General features: G+C 45.0%; 1 protein-coding gene across 5 annotated transcripts; it reads left to right on the top strand.

Annotated features, from left to right (window-relative positions):
• Positions 1-728: 728 nt before the first annotated feature.
• SH3BP5L (SH3 binding domain protein 5 like) lies at positions 729-18,880 on the top strand. 5 transcript variants are annotated; one of them, XM_007516430.3, is made up of 7 exons: positions 729-875; positions 1,325-1,933; positions 8,796-8,858; positions 9,377-9,505; positions 13,493-13,654; positions 16,307-16,480; positions 17,022-18,880. In XM_007516430.3, exons 2-7 carry the CDS (start codon positions 1,751-1,753, stop codon positions 17,490-17,492), a joined length of 1,182 nt encoding a protein of 393 aa, XP_007516492.1. In that variant the 5' UTR covers positions 729-875; positions 1,325-1,750; the 3' UTR covers positions 17,493-18,880. The 5 variants fall into 5 exon arrangements, with proteins under 5 accessions (XP_007516492.1, XP_060037335.1, XP_060037346.1 ...); XM_060181363.1 differs by lacking the exon at positions 729-875 and adding an exon at positions 2,140-2,234 and having other exon boundaries at positions 1,795-1,933; XM_060181352.1 differs by lacking the exon at positions 9,377-9,505.
• Positions 18,881-27,231: the final 8,351 nt, after the last annotated feature.

Genomic DNA, 27,231 nt, shown 5'->3' with positions numbered 1-27,231 from the left:
ATCAGCTCCTATCATAGATAAACAGAGGCATGCCACAAACTCCTCCTCCTCCCCTTTGGCTTTAAAGTGCCTAGTGTTAGAGCACAGAGACTAGGTGGATGTTTTTAGTTAGAGCTCAGTGTAAATGAAAACCTTGCCCAAATGACGTTTCGTGGGAGAGGTCTCCACTCCGGGAGGGGCCCTTTAAGGCTGCGGTGACAGCGCCGGACAAAATTTCAAAGGAAAAGTATCAAATCTGCCAATCGAGACACCATTTTCCCACTGATTCCATTGACGTGAGGACAATTACTTCTAAAAAATGACCTTACATGCCAAAAGCTAAGTCAGTAAGTCCGTAGACCGACCGTACAGAAACTAGCGGGTTGAGTCCCACAATCCCATTTCTGGCGTCTCCTCTGCCTTCCTGAGCAAGGCCGGAAGTGGCTTTCTCACAGCCAGAGCCGCTACACCGTACAGCAAAATGGCAGCACTCGCTTAAGGGTTTCTTTAATTCTCGTTTTATTTTTAAGTACTTCCCTGCCCACGAGTCTACCTGAATCACACGACCAGTGTTTTCCATCACCGCTAATGCTCAAGTTTCATTTTCTTTCACTCTTGGCGGACGATGGGCTGGCGGCTATGAAAGGAAAGTCTAATGAATGTGAAGCGCCATCTTGTACGGACAACAAAAGCTGGGCGGGCACAAGTCTGCGGAATCTTGACGTGACCCGGCGGCGTAGGTGGGAGGGGCCCGGGAGCTGGGGGGCGTTGTTACCAGATGAGGCATTTCCGCTTCCTCTTGGCCCTGATGTATTTGGTTGGACAGGCTTGTTGCGGGGAGGAGGGGGGAACATTGTTTGCAGTCTGGGAGCTACGCGCACGGAAGGTAAACTGAGGTAAGGCTGTGCCACCGGCCTGTATTCTCGAGTGTGTAGAAAATCTGGTGGCAGGAGCCTTCGGATGGAGACAGAACACGGGGTTGGAGACAGGAAGGCTCAGACTGCCCTCCGGGTTGGCTAGAAGGGGGAGGGCTGCTTGTGGTGGGGGATTACAAGGTGAATTGCTGACCTGGGGCAGGGGTGGAGTGGGCAGGGTGGAAGGAAAGGAGGGGATGGAGGAGAGTGAGAGCTCGAAGGGAGCGTGAGTGGGGAAGGGCTTGGATGCAAGTAGCGGGAAGAGTCGGATCTCCAGACCTTGAGGACCGAGCAAAGAAATGGATGTAGCAAGCTAGTTGGGTCTGGGTGATGTGGAAGGATCTGAGTGGAGTCCCTGGGAAGGCTTGGAAGGGGCTGGCGACCAGTATTGTGATGCTGACCAAGTACTTGGCCTTTTGTTGTCCTCGCAGCTCCCCAGGGACTCATCCCTCAGCCTCTGCTCCTGCCCTGCCTTCTCTCTCCAGCTGCCACTCCAGCCTGGAGGCGCTTGCCTCCTCCCTCCCGAATGGTGCACCTTTTTGCAGGCCTCGGCCCAGGATCCAGGCCCCCTTTGCCCTCTGCCCCGAAGCTGTTGCTTCAGGCCTCTCTCGGTGGATTTTTGGTAAAGGAGAGGAAAGAACTTTTGCACAGACAAGGCTATAGTTCTAGTCACCCCGTCGACAACTTGGATCTTTGCCCCTAACGGAGTGTGAAATTCTTTCTGTGACTCCTTCTTCTACCCTTTGAGAAGATAGATCCTTCTTGTCATTCAGAGCCCAGGAAGCCCCAAACTGGGGCCAGGATCCGAGCATGTCAGTCCTCTCTTGTCCATAGGGCTATGCCCTCTCCCCATCAGCATGGCTGAGCTCAGGCAGGTTCCAGGAGGTCGGGAGACCCCACAGGGGGAGCTTCGTGCTGAGGTGGTGGAGGATGAAGTGCCTCGGAGCCCGGCTGTTGAGGAGCCTGGAGGAGAAGGAAGCAACAGCAACGAGGCCAAATTGTCTCCAAGAGAGGAGGAAGAATTGGATCCTAGAATACAGGTGAGAAAACTGAGTAGGGAGAGACCGGGAACCCAAACTCCACAACTTTCTAAAAAAAACTGTCAGATGACTTAGGAGCTGTTAGACCTGCTCTCTTGCAGGCACACTGGGATGGGAAAGAAAAGCAAATTTATTAGAGCATTTTTTTTTTTTTTTTTGCGATATTATGTCACTTGTACTAAGAGGGTTGTGTGTTGGGTGTGCAGAGAAAGACCCAGCCTGAGTGCCTGGGATGTGTTGCTGAGGCTTCACCGAGGAGTGAAGGTACAGATGGGCAGCAGATGTAGGAGGCACACTTTAGGTAAGTGGAGAGTTGAGTTGCTGTTCTCCTTTCCATATAAAAAGAGGGGCTGGTGGTTCAAGAGATGCGGACTGAATGAAGTGGGAAATTAGGAACCAGTTTGGAACGTTTTTCTCTCTCACCTCCTTATGCCTCCCACAGATGATATTCACATCTGTGAAGGGTGGACTCTTTGATGATTTATAAAGGTGACATTGGGTTTAGGCCTGTAAGAGAATTGGATGTGTTCAGGGTGTTTCATCTGTTGTGATGAGCCCTTAGTAATGCACATTCTTGGTTCTGAGTGTGCTGGATGAACACAAGAACATGATTTATTAGCTTGGAACATTTACAGGCTGATCTTTGTAAAGGAGACCTCAGAGTTATGGGTGAAGAGGACAACTTACATAGACTGGGTTGTACTGTTTATATACAACTGTATAGTAAAGTAGGCATTACATCTTGGAGATGCTGTTAGCAGTATAGACGTAAAATATTTCTCTCATCACGGATAGCACTGTCAATGCTATCAGGTAACGTCTACCATTGTAAAAAGAATACTAAACAGGCATGAGATTTATCTTGTTTTCAGTGAACTTACAGTGTTACAGGAGTTAGACAGGCAGACCTATTCTTGCTAAGCTGGGAGATACGTTTTGGAAGAAAATACATATTTAAGGTATATATTTGGGGGAAAAACTCTTTTTTTCCTTTTTAATTTTTATTGGCACAGGGAGATTAATCATTTACAGTAAATACAACTATTGATACATGAGTAAAATTTCTTAGTTTTCTGCAAAACACTGTCACCCCTAGTCTGGGTCCTTCTCTACCATTATGTACCAGGACTTGAGGACACCCCCACCCCCACATCCTTTGCTTTGGTGTACACAAAACCCAGTCCAGGTTCTACATTGTGTTTCTCCTTTCTTATTTCTCAACTTCTGTCCATGAGTGAGATCATCCCACATTCATCCTCTTTTTCTGGCTTATATCACTTAACATGATTCCTTCAAGCTACATTCAAGATGTGGTGAAGAAGGTGAATTCATCATTCTTAACAACTGAGCAATATATATATATATATATATATATATATATATATATATATATATATATCACAACTTTCTCAGTTACTCGTCTGTTGTTAATACACCTAAGTTGTTTCCAGGTTTGGGCTATTACAAATTGTGCTGCTGTGAACATAGCCATACATACATCATTTTGGATGGGTGTGCTTGGTTCCTTGGGATATAGCCCCAGGAAAGGAATTACAGGGTCATAGGGTAGGTCCATTTCTAGCCGCCTGAGAGTTCTCCAGACTGTTCTCCACAGGAGTTGGACCAGTTTACATTCCCACCAGCAGTGCAGGAGGGATCCTTTGCCCCCCCCCCCAACCTCTCCAGCATTTGTTACTATCCTTTCTGATGTATGACATTCTCACAGGAGTGAAGTGGTATCTCGTTGTCTTAAAAGCTCTTCTTGTAGGACTACCCACCTGTGTCCCCAGTTGATGATACTGTGCTAGCCTTTGCAGGGACTTGGTGTGCTTTTGTCAGTTGGGCAGGCAGGGGGTGACAGCCTTTGTGAATGCTTACGGTTTTCAGCTTTTCTGGGGTTGGGCTCTTCTGAATGAGGAGATGTGTGTGCCTTTGCAGATCCCTTTTAGTGTTGACATGCACAAGTGGACCATGCTAGCCTGAGAGTACCTTTCAGACTTTTAAATGGATGTTTATTTTTCTGGATTCTCAGTGCATTCAGTAGGTCTAGCTTACAGATCCATTAGAACCCTCCTGGGAGCTATAGAAATACTCACTCCTGAGCCATGCCCAGACAGTCTGCTGGTCTGGGTGTGGCAAAAAGTGGTTCTGTCATGAAGCTTGGGTGAGTTCCCTGGGCTGGGGAGATCTCAAATGTAGTCACCCTGTTCACTTTTTTTTTTTAATTACTATTATTATTTTTTAATTTCCAGAAATGGTTGCTGTTGGGGTGAAACTTTTTTTTTTTGATCTGGGGAGTGGGGTTTCTTGGCATGTCAGTGACTTACCCCCCCCCCCCCCAGTGGAATGGGCTTCCTCTGAAAGTTGGAGGGAAGCTAGCTAGAAGCCAGCTCTGGGCCTACCTGGAGTTTGTTGTTCCTCAGACAAGGTCACCAACTGTGTTTCCGTGTCTTGACCTCAGCATAATTCTCTAAGATGAGACTCGGAGACAGTATAGTGGTTATTTATGCCTGAGGCTCTGAGGTCCCGGCTTCAATCCTCAGTACCACCATAAGCCAGAGCTGATCAGTACTCGAGTATCTCTGTGTCTGTCTTTTCTCACTAAAAGAAATACATAAAAAATATGTAAAAAAAATGAATCCTCGCACCACCATCAGCCAGTGCTTAACAGTGTTCTTATTAGAAAGAAGGAAAAGAGAAAAGAAAAGAAAAGAAAAGAAAAGAAAAGAAAAGAAGCTCTCTAAGGTGTCCAGGTTTGTCCTTAGTTTTCTGACCGATAAGATCCCAGCATGGAGAATGAGAGTGGTGCTACACCCCTGAGCCTGAATCTGCTAGCCTTGACTTTTGGTGCCCTTTGTGCTGTGTATCCATCCTCAGATAAGTTAATGGATACAGACTTCCCCCAGATGGATACAGACTTCCGCCGGATGGATACAGACGTCCCCAGATTCTACTTTGCCTGCGTCCTCATTCAAAAGTGTCAGTTTAGCAGTAGCTCCCACAGGACAGTTGTATTTCCCTTACTTCTGAGTCTTTCAGCTTCCTGTCACATTGGCCCTCCTGGCTGACTTTGACTTGAGGGTTTCAGTGGCTCAGACAAGGTGAGCAGGAGCATCTGTAACCTGAGCATCCATGCCTGTGGCTCAGTGGTCAGGCATCTGCGGAATGTGCAGGAAGGTCACCCTCCCGGCCAGCTGACTGCTCATTGATGGATGACGCCTGCTGACTCAGACTTCACCCTCCTTGAATTCCATTTTAGTCAGGTGCTAAGAGTTCCTGGTAGAGCAGGCCAAAATGTAATGTTACCAACTGCCCAAAACAGCCTTAGGTGCTCCTGCTCAGCCTGTTCTCTTTTTCCTATTAGGAAGAGCCTAACAGGAAAATGATAGGTAGACCTTCTTCACAGAGGAATTTATTTGCTAGAAGTACCATGTAGTTTGCCAGTAGTCAGAACCTTTTTCCAGTGGGAACAACTTATGCAGAGCCATTCATTACTTGGATTTCTTTTCAGGGACTGGAAACTTTTTTTTTTTTTAAATATTTATTTTATTTATTTATTCCCTTTTGTTGCCCTTGTTGTTTTATTGTTGTTGTCATTGTTGGATAGGACAGAGAGAAATGGAGAGAGGAGGGGAAGACAGAGAGGAGGAGAGAAAGATAGACACCTGCAGACTTGCTTCACCGTCTGTGAAGCGACTCCCCTGCAGGTGGGGAGCCGGGGTTCGAACCGGCACCCTTATGCCGATCCTTGTGCTTTGTGCCACCTGCGCTTAACCCACTGCGTTACAGCCCGACTCCCTGGAAACTCTTTAGAGAGTTTCTATGGAGTCAAATGGGATTCAGTCTGACTTAGAACTCAGTTCTTCACTGGGCCTTACTTATCTCACAGGAATAACTTCCTCCACAGCATCTCCATTTATTGCTTAAGGCCTGTCTTTGTGCTTTCCTCCCATGGCTGTGGGTTTTTTTTTTTAGGCAGAGGTTTTTCTGTTTTATCTCTGAAGTATCCATCCAGGGACGTCTTTTATACTAAGCAGATCAAATGTGAGGTCTTGAATCCAATTCCAACTCTATCCCTATTTCTCTGCTTTATTATTATTATTATTATTTTTAATTTATTTTTTTGTCTGTCGGTTGTGAATGAAACGAGAAAGGTGAAATGGCGAAAGATCTGACCACTTTATCTCCCAGATAGTCTGAAACACCCTGTGAGTCTGGACACAGTACAGGGAGCCAGACCCATGAGGAAAAAGGTTGCCTCTGACAAAATGGTCTTATCCATGGGCCCTTTGTGTAGTCCCATTACCTGAAGGTGATGTCTTTGTTAGGAAGGCATCAAAACTTATCTGTGTGAGTCAGGTGGAGTTAGTGCTAACCCTGGGCCTCCCGTGAGGTCCTCTGAACCATGTCAGCTGCCTGTTTTCCCATAGTAGCTTGTTATCTATGGGCACTTGTCGATTGACTAATCAGGTTATCTGTGTATACTGCCTTCTAAACCTGCAATAAAGGAACCAGCCATGTGCTACTGACCAAATTGAAATATGCTCTAAGGGTCACGTGCTTGGGAGTTTCAAAGGCAATTAAAGAATAATAAAAAAATAAGTGCTGTTGGTTGTTATTTGTGTTGATATGTGTTGTTATAGTATTTCAGAGGCACTGGCTTAGATTACATGTATGACTAGAACTTTTCTGTTTGAGCTTTTTCTTTTCTTTCTTTTCTAAAAATTATTTTTGTTCCTTTTTTTTTTTTTATTATTAACATGTATCTGTTAGAACTATAAGTTCCACATGAGACTTAGGTAATTTTTTGATGGTCAGTTCTATTTAGGAAAGTTTAGAGCCACATTTGTGGACCTCTTGGGGACAGGCTCTAGATTGTTGTAGGGATAATGTATTTTCACCTTTGTTTCTGTTGTGTTTTTGTTGCTCTTTTTAAAACCTTTTTTTTTTCCTTTGCTTATATAGGACATAAGACTTAATTTCCTCAATTCTTGTTTTTGGATTCAAATAGTTTAGGCTTGTGCAGGACTGCAGACATAGAAAGGGCTACAGGGACATGATATACAGGGCTGCTGGAAGTATCATTTCCTGCCAAGTACACACTGTGTCTGGGCCATGGGACAACAGATAAATGCCAGACTGGGTCACACTGTCTGTCCAGGGATTGCTGAGCTCCTAGAGGAAGATCCATTAGCTGAATACCAGCATTTATTTGGACATTGCTTCTTTTTAAGAGTGTCTTTGGCTTATAGGATTCTGGGAAGTTGATCCAGAAAGCACAGGGGAGGATAGTGGAGGTTATAACCTCTTCCCATTCTTTGACATGCTATAAAAAGACCCAGATGAAAGCCTCCCCTGTTCCATAACTTCATTCACCAGCCCTTAGGCCACCTTTGGGTGCTCAAACCAGTGTGTCTGGTGACTTCTCATTGAGGAGGATCTGCTGGGCAGTGTACCTGGGACTTCTGGCACACCACCCAGTTAAACAGACTCTTTGTTATTCTGTGCCCAGCATTTTCCTGGTTTTTCCTCCCAACTCTTAATACTACAGACATCCTCTATTTTTTTGTCTCCCTGGCCCCTTCCAGAGTTTTACTCCACATTGCTTAGATCTACACTTCTAAACCTTCCCCTACACCCATCCTTTCTGGCCTCTTAGCTGACACCCTGTATGCTTCAAGCACCTACTTCCCAGTTTTCTTGGGCCTGGAAGTAAGTGTTCTAGGCATCTGACCCAGCTTCCCACTGCCAAAGTAGTGACTTTGCTCTCCCCCACATACACACCCACCCTTTTAAAAAATATATATGTATATATTTAAAATACTTATTTATTGGGGCAGGGTGGTGGGGCACCTGGTTAAGCGACATATTACGGTGTGAAAGGACCCAAGTTCGAGCCCCTGGCCCCCACCTGCGGGGGGAAAGCTTTGTGAGTGGTGAAGCAGGGCTGCAGGTGTCTCTCTGTCTCTTCCTTCCCTCTCAATTTCTGGCTGTTTCTATCCAATAAATAAAGATAATAAAAAGAAGAAATTAAAAAAAATACTTATTTACTTATTCCCTTTCGTTGCCCTTGTTTTTTTATTGTTGTAGTTTTTATTGTTGTCATCATTGCTGGTTAGGACAGAGAGAAATGGAGAGAGGAGGGGAAGACTGAGAGGGGGGAGAGAAAGATAGACACCTGCAGACCTGCTTCACTGCTTGTGAAGTGACTCCCATGCAGTTGGGGAGCCGGGGGCTCGAACCCAGATGCTTATGCTGGTCCTTGCACTTTGCACCCACTGCACTACCGCCTGACTCCCCAACACCCGCCCTTTATACAGCTCTTCAGACCACCAGAACCTGTTGCTTACTAACTGGACCATGAGTTACTAAGCTGCCACCTCTGTATTCTGAATTTTTAGGTTTCATGGTGCTGAGTTATAACTATGCAGCAGATTTGTATCCAGTGGGTGGCGGGGGGGGGGAGGCTTGTTTTTTCTCTGAGCTAGAGACTGTTAGCTCAGAGAGAGCCTCCTTTTGGCTGGAGTGAGATGAAGAGGTGGTAGTGGAGATGAATAACAGATTAAGAAGTTTGTTGGAGAGATAGTAAATTTGCTGCCATTTTGTTTTATGCATAGGCGTGTTCCCTGGCAGAATCTCAATTTCCTCTTCTTTAAAATAGGGATTTCCTGTTCTGCTACGGAGTGGGGATTTTAAAGATTGTGGGACACAAATACATTAGATCTCTCCACCAAAGAGGCATTTGATAATGCACTCTTCCATTTTTCTTCTCTGGTCAAGTGGGCCTTTTCTCAGAATATGGTGCTTCCACCTCATCCTGTGCCCTTTCACTGTTCTATTTCTCTGCCCCTCTTTGCTGCAGGAGGAGCTGGAGCATCTGAACCAAGCCAGCGAGGAGATCAACCAGGTGGAACTACAGCTGGATGTGAGTATTACTTCTTTTCTTCACAGTTTTGGATTGGTCCTGGAGGTTTCTCTTTCTCTCCCCATTCTGTGCATGGCCGGGTGGTAGCGCAGCGGGTTAAGCATACATGGTGCAAAGTGCAAGGTCCGGTGTAAGGATCCTGGTTCAGGCCTCAGGCTCCCCACCTGCAGGGTGTGGGGGGTCGCTTCACAAGTGGTGAAGCAGGTCTGCAGGTGTCTGTCTTTCTTTCCTCCTCTTTGTCTTCCTGTCTTCTCTTGATTCCTCTCTGTCCTATCCAACAATAAGGGCATCAGTAACAACAATAATACTATGATAATAACAACAACAATGATAAAATAAAAAGAGTAACAAAAGGGAAAACATAGCCTCTCCAGGAGCAGTAGATTCATAGTGCAGGCACTGAGCCCTAGCAATAACCCTGGAGGCAAAAAAACAAAACAAAACAAAAAAAACCTGAACTATGAAGACTGGGGACCCATACATTTGCCTCTTTGTCTGTATCCCTATTCTTCTACTAGGAGGCTAGGACCACTTACCGGAGGATCCTGCAGGAGTCAGCGAGGAAACTTAACATGCAGGGCTCTCATTTGGGGAGCTGCATTGAGAAAGCTCGGCCCTACTATGAGGCTCGGCGACTGGCTAAAGAGGTAAGGCCAGTTCTACTCTATTGGTATAGAATCTGAGGCAGAGCACCCGTTCCCTCTTCTTCTCTTCCCTGTGGTTTATTTCTCACTTTGTTTATCCCTTCACTCCTTTACTTTTGTTTCTCCCTTTTATTTTTTCTTTCTTCTGTCTTTCCTTTCTTCCTTTTCTTCCTTCCCATCCTCCTTCCCCTCCTCCTCCTTCTTCTCTCTCTCTCTCTCTCTCTCTTTTTTTTTTTTTTTTGCCACCAGGGTTTTTGCTGGGGCTTGGTGCTGGCACTATGAATCTACCACTCCGGGTGGCTATTTTTTCCTTTCTTTTTTTTTTTTTCCTTTCCTCTATTATACTTGAGAGGACAGAAATTGAGGGGGAGGGAGGTACAGAGGGAGAAAGAAAGATAGACGTCTGCAGATCTACTTCACTACTTGTGAAGCTCCCCCCCCTGCAGGGAGTGTGGGGTTTGAACCCAGGTTCTTTCACATTTGTGATATGGGTGCTTAACTGGGCATGCCACTGCCTGGCCTACCCATTTCTTTACACAAATAATGTAGGAAGATAGGACTACTGTAATTATGACTATGACTGTAAAATATGACTAAGAGAAGAAAACCGAGACAGCCTTAAATGTTGCCACATGTATGTTTTGTGATGTTTGTACCTTAGAGTCACAGTCACACATAAGATGACAGACACAGAGGCAGCTGTGTTGAAAAGCTTATTGCTTAGAGCTCCTATGAGGAAGGGGATGCCTCTCTGCAGAGCCACAGGAGGAAGCACTTGTGTTGGTCAGGAGGCAGAAGGCAAGAGAGGAAAGCTTGGCCCAAAGCCTTTGTTGTGGTTTTCAATGAGAAGGAATGGGTAAGGAAAAGTCGGCAAGTTTGAACAAGTTTAGGATTACTCTGAATAATTGTGATTGACTTTGGGGTATAGAGGTTGTCTGGTTTTCTGGTTCCTGGACACAGTGTGATTCAGGGCAGGGGAAATACTGGTTTGATGTATGAGAGGTAAAATAAGTTGTCTTGTTTGTTTGTTTTAAAGGAGAGTCACTGAAAGAAACTACAGCACTGAAGCTTCCTTCAGTGTGGTGGAGGCCAGGCTTGAATCTGGGTCTTGCACATGGCAAAGCAGCACACTATCCAAGTGAGCTATTTCACTGGTCCAAGAAATTGTGAGTTTTAGGTCAGTTGATTTGCATACAAAATGTGTGCTGACAGAGTTCACTGTCCCTAGGAATTAATTTTCTGTGGGAGGTTCATCATAGAAACCAAATGTTAAAGCACTGAAAAAGTATAGAAATTTAAAAACTATGGTTAAGGGGTCCAGAGAGTTCAGCAGGCAAGGACATCACATGCACTAGGCCACAGTAGTTGGTAGATTGGTATGCCATCCTGCTCCCTCCAACCTCCCCCCTCCCACTCTCTCAAAAGTAAAAAGAAAGCTGGGGACTGTTAAGCTAGTTCACCAGGGAGCTCAATGACTTTGCCATATATATATGTGACTCAGTCAAGCTCCAGTTCTTATTGGCACTGGAGTAAAACTTTGGTTCTGTGGTATCTCTCTCTCTCTCTTACCTTTTTAATTTTTTTAAAAATTATTATCTTTATTTAATGGATAGAGACAGCCAGAAATCAAGAGGGAAGGGTGTTAGAGAGGGAGAGAGACAGAGCGACACCTGCAGCACTGCTTCACCACTTGTGACACTTTCCCCCTGCAGGTAGGGGCCAGGGACTCGAACCTAGGTCCTTGTGCACTGTAATGTGTGCGCTTAACCAGGTGCACCACCACCCTGCACATCTGTGGTTTCTCTGTCTATTTCTATCTTTATCTGAAAAAAGTTGTCCTGAGATGTTGAAGTCTTGGTGAAGCTGGGTGACAGAGAAGGTAGCTTGTGCAAGTCTTGAGTTCAATCCCCAGCACTGCTTATGCCAGAGTGATGCTCTGGTTCTCTCTTTCTCATTAACAAATACATTGAATATATATATATATATATATAAAATTGGGGCAGGAGACAGCTTTGTGGCATCTTGCCTGTGTGAGGCCCTAGTTAGTCTCCAGTGCCTCATATGAAAACATGATTAATACAGTGTTAAGAACCCTTTAAATGTTTTCTTTGAGGAAGGGTATATATTTCCTACCAAATTGAGATGCATTTAGTGCTATTATATATGCTTATTTTTTCCCTTCTTGTTGCTAGGGCTTCATTGCTGTGGTCCAACATGTTCAGACAGAGATAAGCGTGTGACACTACAGTATCGAAACTTCCCCCAGTGTGGTGGGGACTTGACTCAGACCTGACCCTCACACATGGAAAAATAGGCACACTATGCAAGTGAGCTACTTTGTTGACCCGTGCTATTTAAGGATTTACTTAATTTCATGTAAAATGGAAGGGGGGGTGGTGGAGAGAGAGAGTGAAAGAGAGAGAGGGAGGGAGGAAGGGAGAGACAGAGGAGACAGAATACTGCTTTAGTACTAACTCTTGAAACTCAGGCATATAAGTCTTGCACTTTATTAGCTGATCTATTTTCATGGCCACATAAGTGCTTTTATTATTATTATTATTCCTTTCTTTTTTTTCCCCTCAATTTTTATTTATGAAAAGGAAACACTGACAAAACCATAGGATAAGAGGGGTACAACTCCACACAATTCCCACCACTAGACCTCTGTATCCCATCCCCTTCCCTGATAGCTTTCCTATTCTTTATCTCTCTGGGAGTATGGACCCAGGATCTTTATGGGGTACAGAAGGTGGAAGGCCTGGCTGCTGTAATTCCTTCCCTGCTGAACATGGGCATTGACAGTTGATCCATACTCTCAGCTTGTCTCTCTCTTTCACTAGTAGTGGGGTAGGCTCTGGGGTAGTGGGGCTCCAAGACATATTGGTGGGGTCTTCTCCCCAGGGAAGTCTGGTTGGCATCATGGAACCTGGTGGCTGAAAGAGAGTTAAGATATAAAGCAGAACAAATTGTTGACTAAATTGTTAACCTAAAGGCTGAAATACTGCAGATGAAGATTTGGGTTCTCCAAATTTTGAAGATAGCTAGTAGGCCTATTTTAGTTACATTCCAAAGGCCTATGACTATACTAGTTTTTTCCTGAGCCTGACATCTGATATGCAGGTGGACCCAAGTTATTGTCTGGGGAGATGATGTCATGGCTGGAAAAAGGGCTAGTACCACTAACTCTTAAACTCTGCCATATAAGTCTTGCACTTTATTAGCTGATCTATTTTCCTTATATAGTGCTTTTTTTTTTTTTTACCCCTTTATTTTACTTAGCATTTTGACATATCATCCGTGCAACCCTCATCACAGGTCTGATTATTTCCCTCAACATAAATTTGTTGTCCTGTAGTTGATGGTTTGGGTTGGACATTCTGTAAGATTTGGTACTCATTAGTCATTTTCCAGTTCAAGTATTGTGAATTATTTTCCATAGGATAAAAGAGCAACAGTCAAGGAGCCGGGTGGTGGTGCACCTCCATGGCGCACCTGGGTGAGCGTACATCTTATAATGTGTAAGGATCTGGGTTTGAGTCCCTGGTCCCTACCTATAAAGAGAAAGCTCCACAAGTGGTGAAGCAGTGCTGCAGCTGTCTCTCTCTCTCCCTCTCTATCAGCCCCATCCCTCTTCATTTCTGGCTGTATCCAATAAGTAAAGAGAATAAAAATTATTATTATTATTATTATTATTTTTAAAAAAAGAGCAGCAGTCTGTACAGAGTGCTGGCTTTTACAGACTCACCCTCCACTGTCAGTGTCAGTCACTATTTTTGCATTTCCTTCTCACACATCATATCCTTATAAATAGGTCTGTATAGGATACTGCTTGCTTGACATTTATCTTTATTTAGTTTAAAATATGAAGCTGAGATTGTGATAGTCTTCCCTCTTATTTATTCATTTATTTTTTAAAATCCTTCCAAGATGGGTCTCTGCAGGTGGTTGGAATCCCTTGGGCTCCTGGTCCTGATAGTTGTTTCCCTCCAGGCCCAGCAGGAGACACAGAAGGCAGCTCTGCGTTATGAGCGGGCTGTGAGCATGCACAACGCTGCCCGGGAGATGGTGTTTGTGGCTGAGCAGGGTGTCATGGCTGACAAGAACCGGTTGGATCCCACATGGCAGGAGATGCTCAACCATGCCACCTGCAAGGTGAGGTGGGCAGGTGCCCTTCACTAGTTCCAGTGCTTTCTTTATTATCTCTTCATCTCAGTTGCCTTTCTCTCTCCCCAGCCTTCCACTTCAGCCGTTCCTATACCTTCCAGTGTTTCAGGCAAAACATATTTCTTGCTAGCTTGCCCTGTTTAGCTTTTAATACTTATTGTGTATTTTTTCTGACCTGGGCTTAGGAGACAGCATCATTAGTAACACAACAGATTTTCATGGCAGAGACAGTGAGGTCCCAGTCACTGTTCAATCACCATAAAGCAATGCTGAGTAGTACTCTTGTTAAAATTAAAAAAAAAAAAAAAAAAAGTTTTTCTGACTTAAATTATTGGGCCCTTCTTCAGCCTTTGCCTCCTAATGTAGGATTGACCTAAACAGTTCATTCCTGACTTCTTACATACGATCTAGTCCATAGAAATAGGTGTCAGCTCCTGACGGTTGGTCAGGTAGGGCATTTTTACATTACTGTGCACAGAGACCTAGGTTCAAACGCCATCCCCCACCTGCTGGAGGGTGGGGAGCTTCACAAATTTTAGGACTGTGCTGCAGATGTCTTTCCTTCTCTCTTTGTCAATTATTCTTTATCAAAACCAGAAAGAATATGAAGCAAAAAGCCCCTCTCCAAACCCAGAAATATTAAATGAGAACACTACTCAGCTCTGGCTTATAGTGCTGACAGATAGAACCTGAGGCCTCAGAGCCTCGGGTATCAGAGTTTTTTTGCATACACTGTCTCTTCAACCCAAGTTTTTATGCACTTCTTAGTGCTTAAGGGGTGCCTGGAGGCCTTGCCTGCTGCTTGCTCAGACATAGTAGCAGAACTCAGTGCAGAACTATGGCTCCCAACACTGGGGCCATCCTTACAGCCCCGGCCCCTGGCACTGAGGTGATGATGATAGTGGCAGATGTATTCACAGACAATCTCAGCTCATGAGCAGCCTGGAGGGCCCCAGCACCTTGGTAGTAACAAAACTGAGTGGCTGATAGCACAGGTTACACTAGGAAAGTGTAAAGACCCACTCTTCTCTTTTGTGTCCTTTTTTTTTTTAACTTTTTTTTTTTTAACTTTTTACTTATAAAAAGGCAACACTGACAAAAACCATAGGATAAGAGGGGTACAACTCCACACAATTCCCACCACCAGAACTCCGTATCCCATCCCTTCCCCTGATACCTGATAGCTTTTCTATTCTTTTTGTCTCTCTGAGAGTATGGACCCAGGGTCATTATGGAGTTGCAGAAGGTAGAAGGCCTGGCTACTGTAATTGCTTCCCCGCTGAACATGGGCATTGACAGGTCACCTATCTCTCTCTCTTTCGCTAGTGGGGCAGGGCTCTGGGGAAGCGGGGCTCCAGGACACATTAGTATTGTCGTCTGCCCTGGGAAGTCCGGTTGGCATCATGGAACCTGGTGGCTGAAAAAGAGTTAAGATATAAAGCAGAACAAATTGTTGACTAAATTGTTAACCTAAAGGCTGAAATATTGCAAATGAAGATTTGGGTTCTCCAAGTTTTGAAGATAGCTAGTAGGCCTATTTTAGTTATATTCCAAAGGGTCTGTGGCTATATTAGTTTTTTTTTCTTTCTGAGCCTGACATTTGATATGCAGGTGGATCCAAGATTTCATGGCTGGAAAAAGAACCAGCAGAAAGCTGGGTCAGGGAAGAGAGTAGCTCTCAAATATGGGAAAGGTGTATAAATATTGTTGACTGTAAACTCCACTGATTTGATGTGATCTGGGGACCTGTATTGAGCTTTGGAGCCTGTGTGACCTCTGCGTCCCTGTAGATCCGACCTCACATTCTGTGGTCATGAGTAGGAAAGTTCCAAGCTGCCCCAATTTCAGGACCCATCTTTCCCAGGTGGAAGATAGAGTATGTTGTCCAGCTTCCCTTCAGAGGATGGAACATGTTGAGGGCAAGGTCCTATGGGGGCCCACAAAGGGCCATATTGTGTTGTTCCTGATAGAGATGACTGGTAACTATGGAGAGAGGGGTTCAGTCGTGGTCTAAGCCCATCATGTCTGTTTGGGAATCTCAGGACTCCCTGTCTAGGGCCCCAGCTTTTTAAAATTTTTCATTTAGGGGGTTAATGCTTTCCAGTGCAATTATTGTCACAGGCATATAATTTCGTTATGCATCTGTCCACAGTTCTCTTCCACCCCTTCTTAACCCCCCTCTCCCCAGAGTTCATTGCTTTGAAGCAATACACCAAGCCCAGTTCATGTTTCACTTTGTTTTCTTCCTCCCTGTCCCTAATTATTAGGTCCCACTTATAAGTGAGATCATTTGATATTTGTCTTTTTGGCTTATCACACTTAACCTGAAGTCTTCCAATTTCATTTAAGATGACACAAGGAAGACAACTTCATCATTTTTTTTTTTTCAACTTCATCATTTTTAACAACTGTTAAAAATGTGTATTTATATCACAGTTTTTTTTTAGCGACTTATCTGTTGTTGGACATCTAGGTTGCTTCCAAGCTTAGCTATTACAGATTGTGCTGTTATGAACATGAGCTCAGTGTTCTCTTCAGGCTCTGCAGTCTCTGGTGTCATTATTCCTAGGGCAGCATTTGGGTTGGCAACCTGGAACAGGAACTGTGGGTAATATTTGTTTTTCCCTCTCCTTGGGCCAGGTGAATGAAGCAGAAGAAGAGCGACTTCGTGGTGAAAGAGAGCACCAGCGGGTGACAAGACTGTGCCAGCAGGCTGAGGCTCGAGTCCAGGCCTTGCAGAAGACGCTCCGGCGGGCCATCAGCAAGAGCAGACCTTACTTCGAGCTCAAGGCTCAGTTCAGTCAGATACTAGAGGTAGCTGAGTAGAAGAAAATGGGTGGGTGGAGGAGGGACATCAGTGGCCAGTGAGCACAAGTAGAGGGGACCCAGGTCTCTCTCTGGGCCAGTGTGTTGGGACAGATGGTGACAGGGATTCGGAATGGCCAGATTGGGAGGTGGAGTTTGGGGGGTGTGGATGCTCGTAGAGAACAGTTATAGGAAGCTAAGCAAAAAAGCGAGAATGGGGAGAAACCTGGGAGTGTGAGGCAGAGGAACTAGCTCGGTAAGAGAAGGAAACATACAGAGAGGAAGGGTAGGTTGGAATAAAGACCTTAGAGAAAGATCTTGGAGGATTGCACTCAGGTCATAAGCAGGTAGGAGTGCTGGTAAAGGGGCAATCTCGGAGGAGGAAGAGGAGGAGGAGGCTGGGGTGAAGCACTGCAGGTTTGTGGTAGGTGGTGAATAAGTGGAGGACAGGAAGTGCCAGCACAGAGTAATCTGTTAGGCTGACAGGATCTATCAGCTCCTTGGGCTGTGCAGAGTTGCCTTGTGGGTCACTTTGTCCTTCCCTTCACAGGAGCACAAGGCCAAGGTGACACAACTGGAGCAGCAGGTGGCCCAGGCCAAGACCCGATACTCAGTTGCCCTTCGCAACCTGGAGCAGATCAGTGAACAGATTCACGCTCGGCGCCGGGGCCTGCCTTCTCATCCTGCGGGCCAGCGGCGCTCTTCTCCCATTGGGGCTGAGGCTGGGCCTGATGGAGGCGAGGATGGGGATAGTGGGATCATTGAGGGGGCTGAGGGTGGGGGGCTGGAGGAGAGCAGCAGCCTAGGCCCTGGACCTGCCGCTGACACGGACACGCTGAGCCTGTTGAGTCTGCGCACTGTGGCCTCGGACCTGCAGAAGTGTGATTCAGTGGAGCATCTGCGAGGCCTCTCAGACCACACCAGTCTGGATGGCCAGGAACTTGGTTTCCAGAGCGGGGGCCGCCGAGGCAGTGACGGTGGGGGCCGAGGGGGCCGCCATCAACGCAGTGTCAGCCTGTAGCCCTTGGTTCAGGACAGTAGGTTCATCTCTTGCTATCACCATCCCACACAGGGCTGGGCAGACCTTCAGCTCTGTCTGCTTAGGTCCCTGCTTCCATAGAAGAAGCAGGTCGGACCGTCAGAAGTCTTATCTCTACTCGTCACGTCTCCCCGCCTCCCCCCCCCAACACCTCAGTCCTGAGGCCCTTTTTTGCCCTCTTTCTGACTTCGTTTATCTGTCTAACTTTCCCCTCAGGAAACCTGGTCTAGAAGGCACAGGGAGGCACACCAGAGATGTGGGTGCTGGACCTGATCCCTGCATCTTGGTTCCCAGCCTGAGTGGATGGACAGGTGCCCTTTCTGTAGTTCCAACCCCTCCCACCACCTCTTCTCCTGGGGGTGCCCTAGGGATGCTGCTGAACCCTCTCAGAGCCTCGTGCCCTGCCCTCTGTGTGTAAACTGTAAGATGCACTGTGGGACTACGTGCCTCCGGAAGACACTACCTGTTCCTTCTGCACCCACCCTCGTGACCTAAGCAACTCTTGCTATGCTTGTTCCAGTGCGGGGCTGAAAGGGGACCGGTATCAGGGTAGTTGAAACCTAACCCTAGTGTCAGCATAGGGAAGGAACACCACCGATTGCACAGGCTCACGTGTGCGTGGCATTTCCCCAGCTGGGCTGGGCCCTTAACGTTGCCAGGGTGCTAGTGAGTCTCCAATGGTGTTCATGTTGAGTGGATGTACTAGGTACCTGTGGTTGAGGACCCCGTCATTCTTGCTGTGGAGTTAGGTTTACTTTTTTTTTTTTTTTTTTCTTTTTCTGACTGGAAGGTGCTGAACTGCATTCCAGCACCTTCCTGCAAGGTGGAGTTAGGGAATTTGGTGCTCAACTGCTCTCCCTTGCTCTTCCCCAAACCAAATCATACCTACTCCAGGATCCCTTCGGGGGGATATTAAAGTTTGACAGCTGAATTCCTGCAGGGAAGGACTGGTCTGGGACGAGGCCCACCCTCTGCAGGGAACAGCTCCAGGTGTCCCATGACGTCCCTGGGCTGTGTATGAATACATAGGGTGGGCGAAGGGGCAGTTGAGAAATCACACCAGAGGGTGCCTTGGGAGAATTGATCCTTCCTGTCCCACTCCAGGAGGGTTGAGAGCTGGACTTTGGGCATGAGATCTGCCTAGCCTGCGCTGCTGCCATTGACTGGAGGGGAGTGGGCCTTCTCATTTAGGGTGTTTTCTGTTCTGGGGTTGAGGCAGGATGGTCACGATGAAAACCACTGGGTTTGAGGTGGCCAGGGGTGGAGGGAAGAACAGGAGAATTTGGGCATGCGTGCATGTATGTGCCAGTGTGTGTGTATGGGAAAGGCTCCGCCCCTGATTTTATTTAAATAAAATAGTTTATGTAACAGTAATGTTTACTGTCCATGTCTGGGAAGGGAAGTGGGGAGGGGGGTAGGGGGAAGAAAAGAGTAACATGGAGAGTTCTCTATGGAGAAGTCGGAGAGGACTGGAGGTGAGCAAGTTCATGGCAACAGGGGAGTTAAGTGTGCTTCGGGGGTTGGTTCCTAGTTGTGAGTCTGGGAGGAGTGAACTGGACCATCGTAGATGTGGGACACTGGCTTGTGTAGTATAAACGGGAGCTAGTGCTGTGAGATGGGTGTTGATGGGTGATGCGTGACTGGATTCAGACTTCAAGGTGTTTGTTGGTTACTGTGTAGGCCAGATGAGAGATGAGAGTGCTTAGAGGACTAAGATCTTGGACATACCTGCTTGTGAGCGTGAAAGAAGGAATGATAGAAATAGGCTGGTGGAATAGCTTCCTGGTAGGGCATGTGTCTTGTCATGTGCAAGGCCCAGATTTAAACCTTGGTCACCAGAAGGGAGATTCTGTGGCACTAGAGGAACCTCTAGTTCTGATTTCTCCTCTCTGTCTGAAAGAGCCAAAAAGGTTTAAGAAAGAGGGAGGCAGACCAGAGCCACAATTTCATTATAGGCAGTGTTGGGTATGGATCCTGCAACCTCATACGTGCAGGAAATGCTCGCTACCCACGGGGAGCCCTCTCCTCAACTTACAAATAGTTCTTTTATCACTGGAAATGCTTCTATCAGAGGATATGGCCTTTGTCTTTGAGTGGGATTGCTGAGATCATATCTCTTGGTAGGTATTATTTCAACCAGCCGCTAACTGTGGGGCCTCTGGTGCACAGGAGTTGCAGAACGGACGGGCTGGGTGTCCTCTCAGTTTCTGTCATCTAGCAGAGAAGGACAAGAGTGGGAGACAGCAGATGAGTTAGAGCTAAAGGCTGATTCTAGATGGAAGAAGACAGCCAGTATATAATGTATCTCCCAGAACGCCTGACTGTGGTGACTTACACTCAACTAGTGCATCTCCTGTGCCAGGAATATGCATTTACCCATCAACTTTAAAGGGATATCCTTTAACAAGCAGAGGAAAACGCTCTCAGTAGGGGTGCCTAGTTTGCCTTCATCTTGTAAAAGGTGATGGAGAAAGTTGAACCCTAGCATCCAAATGCAAGCCCTTGAGTGAAGGTTCTTACAAGGATTGGAAGCATGAAAGATCTTTTAGGGTGCTTAACTGAGAAGAGGAAGCCTTTGAAAGTCCAAGGAATTTCAAAACTGTAATCAAGTGTCAAGCTCAATACCCTCTCCTCAAAGAATTCTGCTTTAATTAATTAATTTTTCTTAAGGCCACCAGGGTTATCACCAGGGCTCAGCGCATAATAGAGAGGGAGAGAAACAGGAAGACACTTGAAGTCCTGCTTTACCACTCATGAAGCTTCTCTCCTGCAGGTGAGGAGGGGGCCTTGAACTCAGGTCTTTGTTCATGGTAACTGCACTCAGCTAGGTGTACTAAGGCCTGGCCCCAGGATTCTGTTTTTTTTTTTAAATTTTTTTTAAAGAGGCAGGATATGGAGTATGTCATTCAATACATCACTCTGGGGTTAATTCTTTTGAATGGTGGGCCTCAGGCACCTAGCATGCCTGACATCTCATAGAGGCTAGTTAAATATGCTTATGTGCCTCCCCAGGGTTACTTATTTTTTAAAATATATTTTATTTATTATTGGATAGAGGTAGAGAAATTAGATGCCAGGCGATGGCACACCTGGTTAAGCACACACTGCAGTGTGTGAGGACCCGGGTTCAAGCCACCTGGTCCCTACCTACAGGGGGAAAGCTTCATGAGAGGTGAAGCAGGGCTGCAGGTGTCTGTCTCTCTCTCTCTCTCTGTCTGTCTTACCCTCCCCTCTCAATTTTTGTATCCAATAATAATAAATATTTAAAATAAATTGAGGGGGGAATAGAGAGAGGAAAAGAGACAGACATTCATGAAGCTTCCCCCCTGTAGGTGGGGACCAGGGCCTTGAACCTGGGTTCTTGTGCATTGTAATGTATGGTCTTAACTAGGTGTGCCACCTCCTGCCCCCCCCCCCTCGGGTTACTTATTAAAACCGTTGTTAGAAGTTAAAAAAATCGGAACTCGCCGCCCTAGGATCTTTTCACATCACTGGGACTGGGGGGGGGGGTTTCTTGAATTTTTGTACATTTCAGTCTCTTTTTTGTATTTATTTACTTACTCCCTTTTGTTGCCCTTGTTGTTTTATTGTAGTTATTGTTGCTGTCATCATTGTTGGATAGGACAGAGAGAGAAATGGAGAGAGGAGGGGAAGACAGAGGGGGAGAGAAAGACACCTGCAGACCTGCTTCATCGCCTGTGAAGCGACTCCCCTGCAGGTGGGGAGCCAGGGACTCGAACTGGGATCCTTACACCCATCCTTGCGCTTTGCTCCACCTTCGCTTAACCTGTTGCACTACCGCCCGACTCCCCACATTTCAGTCTTACTAACTATAAAATGAGGAAGCCTTGATGTGCTTATAATTGATTAATATTACCAACAGTGATACTTGTCAGCACTTCTGCAGTTTCCAGATTCAGTGAACTGCACCCAAGACCTCATCCCATTTCGTGCTAAGAAGCTCGTTATAAACTAAAGAACCAGTGGAGACGTGCATTCCTTTGTCCTGTGGATGTGATGTTGACAATCTTAACCTCTACTCACCTTTCTCTTACCCGTTTGTCAAGGAGAGCTGAGCTTTCTTGCCTGTCATGGTCCTTTTCTGTCACCAGGGGGCAGCACCCACCTAAAGCAGGCGGAACATGATGTAGTCCTGGCTTGGCAGTTTTACTGCCTCTATTCAGCCCTTTGAGATCTGCCATGTATTAGCCTCTTGCACCCCTGCATATCTGTGAGATCATCTGCTACATGTGGAAGCTGAACCAGGCGTGTGGTCAGTCATTTGAGACCCGATGGTCATGTGTGTTGATGGCAGCTGTTTTCTGAGCTCACCTCTTTCCTTGTGGTCCTCCTAGTGTCCTGCACTTATCCTTCCTTAATCTTTCCTAGTCCCAATCCTGGGAGATTTGTCTGGCTTCTGCCTAGTACCATTTCTGAGCCCCAAGCTGTCTCACATTCCCTTAATGAGAAAATTAGGGGACCACTTCACTAACTGGAAGGGAAAGTATCACTATATAGTTTATTATCTACCAGGGTCTTTCGAAGTGCAAACACTGATGGGACTTTTACGAAGAGTAGAAATTATAATATCACAGGTGCACACCGGAACAGGTGATTCAGGGCAGTAAAAAAGAATGACGGGGGCTGGGCGGTAGCACAGTGGGTTAAGCGCACATGGCACAAAGCATGAGGACCAGTGTAAGGATCCTGGTTGGAGCCCCTGGCCGAGCCCTGGCTCTTCACCTGTAGTGGGGTCACTTTACAAGCGGTGAAGCAGGTCTGCTGGTGTCTGTCATTCTCTTCCCCTCTCTGTCTTCCCCTCCTCTCTTGATTTCTCTCTGTCCTATCCAACAACAACAACAGCAATGACAACAATCATAATAACAAGGGCAACAAAAGGGAAAAAAAACTATTTTAAAAATAAATGATATATATTGTATATTTGTTTTAATGAGATTACACACATATACACACACCCCAGAGTACTGCTCAGCTCTGGCTTTTGGTGGTGCTGGGGACTGAACTTGGGACCTTAGAACCTCAGGCATGAAAGTTCGTAACACAAATGTAAAAGACTCAGGTGGTTGTGGGGGGGTGGCTGGTGTTCAGGTCCTGGACCATGATTGCAAAGGAAGACCTGACAGGTGGGGTTAGATTATATGGAAAACTGAGAAATGTTACACATGTACAAACTGCTGTATTTTACTGTCAACTGTAAACCATTAATCCCCCCAATAAAAAAATTTCTTGCATAACCATTATGCTGTCTCCCCAGCCCAAGAGAATAGATTTTTTAAAAGATTTGAAATTTAGTACAAAGTATTTGTTATAAAAGATGGAGGAGAGTGGGTGGGGGTAGACAGCACAATGGTTATGCAAAGAGACTCTCATGCCTGAGGTTCCAAAGTCCCAAGTTCAGTTCCATGTACCACCAAAAACCAGAGCTGAGCAGTGCTTTAGTAAAGAAAAAAAAATGGAGTAAAGAGACTAGAGCACTGCTCAGGTCTAGCACATGTGGTGCTGAGGGTTGAAATTAGGGTCTTAGGCTTGAAAGTCCTTCGTTCAATCACTGAGATAGCTCCCTGGCCAGGATAAAATTCTTAAATCTGAAAAAAGTAAGAACAAGTGGGAACATAAGTCATTAAGATTATATTTGTCTTCTGTAGTCTATTCAGTTCCAGTGTAGACACTGTCACTTTGTTGTTGTTGCTACCATGAAGCCAACCTGTCATCCCTGGCCAGAGGACCTCACCAGTGTGTCCTGGAACCTCACCTCTCCAGAACCCTATTCCACTAACTAGGGGAAGATAGAAATAGGTTTGGATCAACCTGCCAATGCCCATATTCAGCAGAGAAGCAATTACAGAAACTAGAACTCCCACCTTCTGAACCCTCAAAAGAATTCTGGTCCATATTCCTAGAGAGTGATAAATGTTACATGAAGATGACCAGAGGGTTCTGAACTCCAATTCTTTTTTTTAATTTATTTTTATTTATTTTTATTTTTTATTTAAGAAAGGATTATCGAACAAAAGCATAAGGTAGGAGGGGTATAACTCCACACAATTCCCACCACCCAATCCCCATAACCCACCCCCTCCCATGGTAGCTTTCCCATTCTCTATCCCTCTGGGAGCATGGACCCAGGGTCATTGAGGGTTGCAGAAGGTAGAAGGTCTGGCTTCTGTAATTGCTTCCCCGCTGAACATGGGCGTTGACTGGTCGGTCCATACCCCCAGTCTGCCTCTCCTATCAAGACGTAGAGAAGACGAAAAAAAAGGAAACACATTAAGAAGTAGCAACAGGTGTAGATATGACGTAGAAAGGAAGAGAATGTAGGACTATAGGAAAAATGGGCAAATATATACAAATTTGGTTAGTTATGGAAATAATAGTCACCCATATCTGTGACCTTGGGAGAACTATGGCCATTTCCAATGGAGGGAATGGGGACACAGAATTCTGGAGGTGGGAATGGTATAGAATTATAACTTACCTCATAATTTTGTAAATCAATATTAAATCACTAATAAAAAGAAAAAATGTAGAGGTTCAGCTTTCTTTATAGGCTTTACAGTCTTTTATTCTCAGTTCCACAATAAATCTATAAATTGAAGTATTTGTCAGAGTGTTTTCTTGTGAATTTTCTCCACCTACTGAGTTTTAGTGTGAATAATAGTTTATCCAAAGGTCTTTGATGACGTGTGAGTTCTATTAGCTACTCCACTGCCCAGCCCCTAGGCAGAGGACTTTGGATAACCATAACAAAAAAAGTATTAATTTATTTGATACACTTTTATTTAATTTTTAAAATAATTTTTATTTCATAGAGACACCCATTATTTTATTTCATAGAGACAACCAGATAGCGAGAGGGAAGGGGGAGATAGGGAAGAGAGACACTTGGCACTACTGCTTCACCACTAGTGAAACTTTCCCCCTGCAGGTGTGGGTATTTTTAAACAATTATTTTATTTATTTATTGGATAGAGACAGCCAGATATCGAGAGGGAAGGGGGGAGATAGAGAGGGAGAGAGACTGAGAGACACTTGTAGCTCTACTTCACCACTCAGAAAGCTTTCCCTCTGTAGGTTGGGACCGGGGTCTTGAACTCAGATCCTGTGCATTATCCCATGTGAATTCAATCAATTGCACTACCACCAGGCCCCCATAACTAAAAATTTTACTACAATGTAACTGACAAGGAATTTAAAAAAATTATTTATGAAGTAGAACCTGAGCATCACTCCGGCACATGTGTTGCTTGTGGTCTAGTTCAGAACGTGCCTGCAAGTCCAGTGCTTTTCAGCCTTCTTCTTTCAGGTCACTGGACAAGGAATTTGTTCAATTCTGTAACAAATCATTACTTCAGAATACTAACCAGTATATATATGAAACAGTTAGACTTTATATGAACTTATAACACTCAAATGAATTTTTAGGGATTAAATAGGATTAAGCCTTTTCTTATTTATGATGATCCTTTCCATGAACTATAAATATACTAAATAGGACCTGATTTACATGTATTTCTTTTTCAAAAAGGAGAAATTATTGAGATGTCATAAAGGGATTCCCAAGATCTTCTAAAAACCAATTCTCTTTAGTCAATCACATATTTTATTCCCTCTTCCTTTAGAATGTTGACCTTTAGGAAGCCTTGTCATGGATATAGAAGGTATAAAATAGGGGGCCAGCGGTAGTGCAGTGGGTTAAGTGTAGCTGGCGCAAAGCGCAAGGACTGGTGTAAGGATCCCGGTTCGAGCCCCTGGCTCCCCACCTGCAGGGGAGTCGCTTCACAGGTCTGCAGGCATCTTTTTCTCTCCCTCTCTGTCTTCCCCTCCTCTCTCCATTTCTCTCTGTCCTATCCAACAATGACAACATCAATAACAATAATAAAAACAAGGGCAACAAATGGGAAAAAAATATATATATATTAAAAAAAATTTAAAAAAAGGTCTAAAATAATTACCCTTTTCACAAATGTGACGAAGATTTTAAAAGAAATATAAAAACTCAGTTGCCAGAAAACTTAGTTACTTTAAGGATAAATTTCTCAACTCTCATCTCTATTAGTAATTTAAAGGTGGTTTATAAGATCATAAAAAAAATTTTACCCTGTTTTAACTAACATACGTATGCTATTTATATTAAGCTTAGTTTAGGGAAATCCTTTTACAATTTACCAATTATACCAGCTTGATTACATATAAAAATCTTCCTTATCCTCCTAAATCTTCTATCACACACAACTCATGTTTCCACCGTCTCCCATTTTTTTGTCATCTCAGAGCTTCTCTGCTCCTGGCTGCCTTTTTTAGAGACAGAGAGACATAGAGATGGGGAGGAAGTGGTTGGGGGAGTTGTCTGGGCTTGAAGTTGTGTTGTACATATGGCTGAGCGGACTCGTTACATTTTTTTCACTTTACAAGGTACATTCATCTTCATCTTTTATAAATTTTCCACTGAGACTTGTTAATTATTTTTAAAAATTAAAAAATTATTTATTATTTATTCCCTTTTGTTGCCCTTGTTGTTTTATTGTTGTAGTTATGATTGTTGTTGTTGTCGTTGTTGGATAGGACAGAGAGAAATGGAAAGAAGAGGGGAAGATAGAGAGGGGGAGAGCAAGATAGACACCTGCAGACCTGCTTCACCACTTGTGAAGCTTCCCCCTGCAGGTGGGGACTGGAGGCTCAAACTTCTGTCTTTGTGTATCGTAACATGTGCGCTCAACAGAGTGTGCCACCACCCAGTCCCCGTCTTTTCTTTTCTTTTTAAAATTTTGTTATCTTTAAAAAAATATTTATTTATTTATTTATTCCCCTTTGTTGCCCTTGTTGTAGTTATTATTGTTGTTATTAATGTCATCATTGTTGGGTAGGACAGAGAAATAGAAAGAGGAGGGGAAGACAGACAGGGGGAGAGAAAGATAGACACCTGAAGACCTGCTTCATCGCCTGTGAAGCGACTCCCCTGCAGGTGGGGAGCCAGGTGTTTGAATGGGATCCTTAGGCCATGTGCGCTTAACTTGCTGCGCTACTGCCCGACTCCTTTTTTCTTTTTTTCTCTTCTTTTCTTTTCATTTCATTTTTTTATTTCTTTTCCATCTTTCCCTTTTCCCCTTCCTTCCTTCTTCCTTCCTTCCTTCCTTCCTTCCTTCCTTCCTTCCTTCCTTCCTTCCTTCCTTCCTTCCTTCCTTCCTTCCTTCCTTCCTTCCTTCCGACCTTCTTTCCTTCTGTCCCAGTGTCGGGCTGAGCTTCACTGACGGGAGACAGACAACCAGGGACTCATGGTTGAGCTGTATGCAGTATCTCTTTATTCATGCAGGACGCAGCGCAATCTATACCAAGCTAAGCTAAACTAACAACTAACTAAAACGAACAATGTTGTCTTTATATATACTTCCCAAGTAGGGTGTGAACAGGATGTGATGCAGAGAGGGTGGAGAGAAAAGTGACTGGTGAAAATCAGGGTGTGACAAGGAGAGGATCAGGGTGTGACAAGGAGAGGGGGTGAAGCAGGTGAGAATTCTACCACTAAACCACCAATGCCCTGGAGGGAAGGTGGTGCTTTATGTAAATGTAAAATTGATTTATGTAAATAGACGGCAGTGGTTATGTAAATAGAATACAGTGGTTATGTAAATAGAATGCAGTGTTAAGCAGGGGGGATTTAAACCAAATGAAACAGAAGGGGTTTTTAAAAGCAGAATTAGAA

This window comes from Erinaceus europaeus, chromosome 2 (assembly GCF_950295315.1).
Source record: "Erinaceus europaeus chromosome 2, mEriEur2.1, whole genome shotgun sequence".
Lineage (NCBI taxonomy): Eukaryota > Metazoa > Chordata > Mammalia > Eulipotyphla > Erinaceidae > Erinaceus > Erinaceus europaeus.
This window is presented reverse-complemented; position numbering and strand designations above follow the sequence as displayed.

What these genes read in the sequence shown, in the direction of transcription:
- SH3BP5L (XM_007516430.3), top strand. Translation starts at nt 1,751, where the DNA reads ATGGCTGAGCTCAGGCAGGTTCCAGGAGGTCGGGAGACCCCACAGGGG. An exon ending in AGGTGGAACTACAGCTGGAT is followed by an intron (nt 8,859 to 9,376) that starts GTGAGTATTACT and finishes TTCTTCTACTAG; the next exon opens with GAGGCTAGGACCACTTACCG. An exon ending in TCAACCATGCCACCTGCAAG is followed by an intron (nt 13,655 to 16,306) that starts GTGAGGTGGGCA and finishes TCCTTGGGCCAG; the next exon opens with GTGAATGAAGCAGAAGAAGA.